The following is a 4,032-nucleotide window of genomic DNA, read 5'->3' on the forward strand; positions in this document are numbered from 1 at the left end:
TTTACCAGTGTAGGCATTCCGTACTATAGTTTTCGTTAATTGCAAAGAAAATAGGAGTTTTTGTACCATTGTAGGTGTAAAACATGCAAATCGATACTCCAATGTGTGTGTGTATATATATATATATATATATGCGTGTGTGTGTGTGTGTGCATGCATGCTGAAAAGTAATACACTGATCAAGTTTAGATTGCATTTTCACATCGGACTACAGACAATATTACAAGGTATACATTTTGTTACAAACCTGTAACTTTTTCAACAGAATACAATGAAAACGACAGCTTTATATATAATTGTCATATCAGTTAGAGACATTTTTTCTTCAGAAATCTTGAAAACCCATCAATCATACGGATTTTTACTGGTTTTCTTTCTCAATACAAATAAGACAACAATGTAACGAGTGTATGCAAATGTTCGTTTGTCAAATTCAATATGTTATAACATAACATAGCATCCATGAAACCGGTTAATAAGATCAGGGTTTTGACCCTACATAAAAATTATATTCTACATGAACCGAACAGAAAATCCAAAAACCAACCCCATATAAAACTTTGTTCTTTCCTTACAGATATAAATGGTCGGTATTTTTAAAAACACATCGTCATTGATATTATAAAATTAATGTACTTTGTTTCCAACAAGAATGGAAGGGCATAAGAAAATGACATATTAGAAAAGGTTGTCTCTTTTGAGTACAAAATTAAATGGTAGGGACTTCTTTTGAATTGGGAAAAACTCAACCTAATAAAAATCATTGGTTGTTAGGGGCATTTTTGGAATAATTCAAATTCATTCGTCTACTGGTATCTAGATTACCAGTAGAGTCAAGTTTCTCAAGAATTAAAGGTCCGTCGTATCTTATTGACTCACCGGTATCTGGATTACCAGTAAAGTCAGTTTCTCAAGAAGTGAAGATCCATATCTTATTGACTCACCAGTATCTAGATTACCTGTAGAGTCAGTTTCTCGAGAAGTAAAGATTCATATCTTACCAAAAGTAAGAAATTTGTTTGATTATTTGACGTATATAAATATTATAGTACTAAAAGAAAGTGAATAGCAATAGGAATTGAGATAACTAAAGGGGTTTAAAATGTCAAATTCTCATACTTGAAGGGGCGCAAGTAAAATTATCTAAAGGGAACCCATCACCCTTGTTCAGAAATCTTCTTACAAAAGTCTTCGATAATATCATTACATCATATGCCCTCCAGAATTCCTAAATTTACAAAAGTACCCCTTACATTGTATACAATGTCTTTCTTTCCCCTTCTCAATCTGTACAAGGAAGTACAAGACCAACAACACTAGTTATAACATAATGAAACAAGAAAAAAGGATGCAATTTGCATCCTATGAAAGATGAGGGGCCAAACTTGTACTTTTTACAAAAATAAGGACTAAATTTGGACGAAAAGAAAGAGTCATGAATAAGCCAGCCGTTGAACGCCTCGGTCTCTGAGAATTCCAGCGTAAAGAGCCATCCTATTGGCAGGCATAACTATTTTCTTTTTACCCCCTTCATCTTTGAATAATGACGAACTAGTCCTCATTTTATTAAAATTCTTACTTTGAAGTCTTTTTCTAAACTCCTCTCCATTCCCACTCGGTTCCATCACATCCTCTGCAAAGTGCACCTTCTTTTTCTTCTTTTTCACCTTCTTCTTCCCATCTAAAAAAAGTCAAAAGCAGAGAAAAATGGAAAGTCAACAGTGGTATAGAAGTTTGACCAAATCAAAGTCAAAGACGATTTCAAACAAACCTATGGAGATGCAGGGTCTTGGGTGGTGGGTGACGGAGAATTTCGCGGCTCCGGCGACGGCGGTGGTGGGTTGTTTCTGGAGGCGGAAGGCGAGGAGAAGAACGGTGCCGGAGACGGCAGCCATGGCCGTCGCTAAGACCATCCCATTTGAAGCAAAGATTGACGACATGATGAGATTTTTCTCGAAATTTTGGGCGATTTTTGCAGAATTTGGAGGATCGGAGAAATGGGTTTGAAAGAAATTTGAAGAACGAAAAGAGGGTTTTCGTTTGATTTGAAGAATTTGGGATTGAAATGGAATTGGAGACGATGGAAGCTTGGAGTGTAGAAGGTGTTAATGGTTTGGTTTGTTGGTTCTTGAAAATGGGAGTGAGTTTTAAATAAACAGGGGGAAAATGTGGTTGGTTAATTTATTATTTCTTTTTCTATTTTAATTGAATTAAATAAATAATTTCAATTTTTACATAATATTTATTTATAGTAAATATATATAATGTTTTTGATTATATATTATTAAAAAAAATATTTTAGTGTTTTAAGTATTTAAATGTTTTTCAATAGAAATTAAGAGTCGTTTACCGAACACTTACTGAGTAAACACTTATCGGTAAGAGTCTTCATCTTCACTTATCATGTTGAAAAACATTTTCGGTTACCAAAATGGATTCTTGATAAGAATCTTAACCCAGTAAGAGTATTCTTTCTTATTTATCAGGTAAAATTTTCGGTCTTTGTTATGTCTGTTACCGAATAAGATCATATGTCATTATCATACTTATCCAGTAAAATAAGTAATACTCGGTAAAAATTTACACGACAAACTCGTAAACTGTAATACAAAATTGATTAAGAGGCATATCAGCATAAAAAAATTATAACGTAATCAAATAACAATAAATTTTCAATTAAGTATTATTTATTGTAATTTAATATCAAATAATTTATTTATTAACATAAATGAAATATTATAAATTTGAATAAATTAATTAAACAAAATATTTTGTTTTACTTTTATCAAAAGATTTTATAAATAATAATTAAATTTAATATTATGTAGTTCTTAAAGTAATTTTTAATGTTTAAATATATTTAATTAACTAATATAATATGTATTTAATGTTAAGATATTAAATTGAAATATAAACTAAAAATATCACATTATTTGTCATTTTTTTCCCTTCAAATGTTTATTAAATCTCCTCAACCAAATTTAATTGCAAACGATGATTTTTTGACGTATTACGTGCATCTATGAGATTTTGAACAGATTTTGTACTCCACAAAAACAGTTCGAAAAATTTGAGCCATAATTTATAGTAGAAATTAACAGTATCGTCTATATCATCAAATTGAAAATATAAGTTAACGTTCATATTCCACGATCATTTTGTATAAATACGTAGAACAAAAGAGAAAATTGAAACATAATTATGAATTTGACGTAAATGGATCCTACAACGATAAATGAAGCATAAAGAAAATTACAAGAAAATCAATATTAAGAGCTTTAAATTTATGATACTTTTAGTTCGTAATATATCAAATTTGTACTTTTATCATGTAATATATATATATATATATATATATATATATATTATTTTATAAAACATTTAACAAAAACTCTTAAAAACTATTTTTTATGCATGAAGTACTGTATATTAATGCATATTACTAAAATTCAAGACTACAAGTAAATTATGCATAAGTACAACTTATTAAAGCTCCATGTTTGAATTTGTGTAAATAACTGCGAATAAACATAATCAAATAAAGGATAAATATCTCATTTTGAAATATAAAAAATCTAAAATATAATTAGGATAATTATCGAGTTCTAACAAAATAATATATTATATTATTAAACCAAATATAATTTAATTCGTTATTGAACCTAAATTAAATTATAATTAAAAAATGAATTAAAAAATTACACAAAAAATAAAAACTTTAAAAAGTTAATTTGATACTAATATTGATATATTTTTGTCAAAATTTTATGATATATTCAAATTTATAATTTATTAAAAAATAAAAATATTATCGATTTTTCAAAATCACATAAGACCATACTATAACATCGACTGAGATAAAAAATAAAATAAAATATTAAAATTAAGATGTATTTCGCTGCATTACGCAAATACTCTTCTAGTTATAAATATATTGCTATTACAAATATTATTTTTTATTCTGTAAATAAGTTAATACTAATAAATATTATTTTTTTAGCATAATTTCTATAAAAAATATTATATTTTTTC

At 28.0% G+C, this 4,032-nt stretch overlaps 1 protein-coding gene across 1 annotated transcript; it reads right to left on the reverse strand.

The window, feature by feature from the left end:
* Positions 1–1,143: 1,143 nt before the first annotated feature.
* On the reverse strand, positions 1,144–2,119 carry LOC112501263. Its single transcript, XM_025104976.1, has 2 exons — positions 1,772–2,119; positions 1,144–1,681 (listed from the first exon to the last, which is right to left on the reverse strand). The coding sequence occupies exons 1-2, from the start codon at positions 1,938–1,940 to the stop codon at positions 1,434–1,436; spliced, it is 417 nt and encodes a 138-aa protein (XP_024960744.1). The 5' UTR covers positions 1,941–2,119; the 3' UTR covers positions 1,144–1,433.
* Between the last annotated feature and the right edge of the window lie 1,913 nt (positions 2,120–4,032).

This window comes from Cynara cardunculus (genome assembly GCF_001531365.2).
Source record: "Cynara cardunculus var. scolymus isolate 2C chromosome LG 17, CcrdV1, whole genome shotgun sequence".
In the NCBI taxonomy this organism is placed as follows: domain Eukaryota; kingdom Viridiplantae; phylum Streptophyta; class Magnoliopsida; order Asterales; family Asteraceae; genus Cynara; species Cynara cardunculus.

Excerpts from the sequence above, each read along its gene's own strand:
- LOC112501263 (XM_025104976.1), bottom strand. The coding sequence starts at position 1,940 with ATGTCGTCAATCTTTGCTTCAAATGGGATGGTCTTAGCGACGGCCATG. Across the intron at positions 1,682-1,771 it reads AAGACCCTGCATCTCCATAG|ATGGGAAGAAGAAGGTGAAA; the intron begins GTTTGTTTGAAA and ends GACTTTTTTTAG.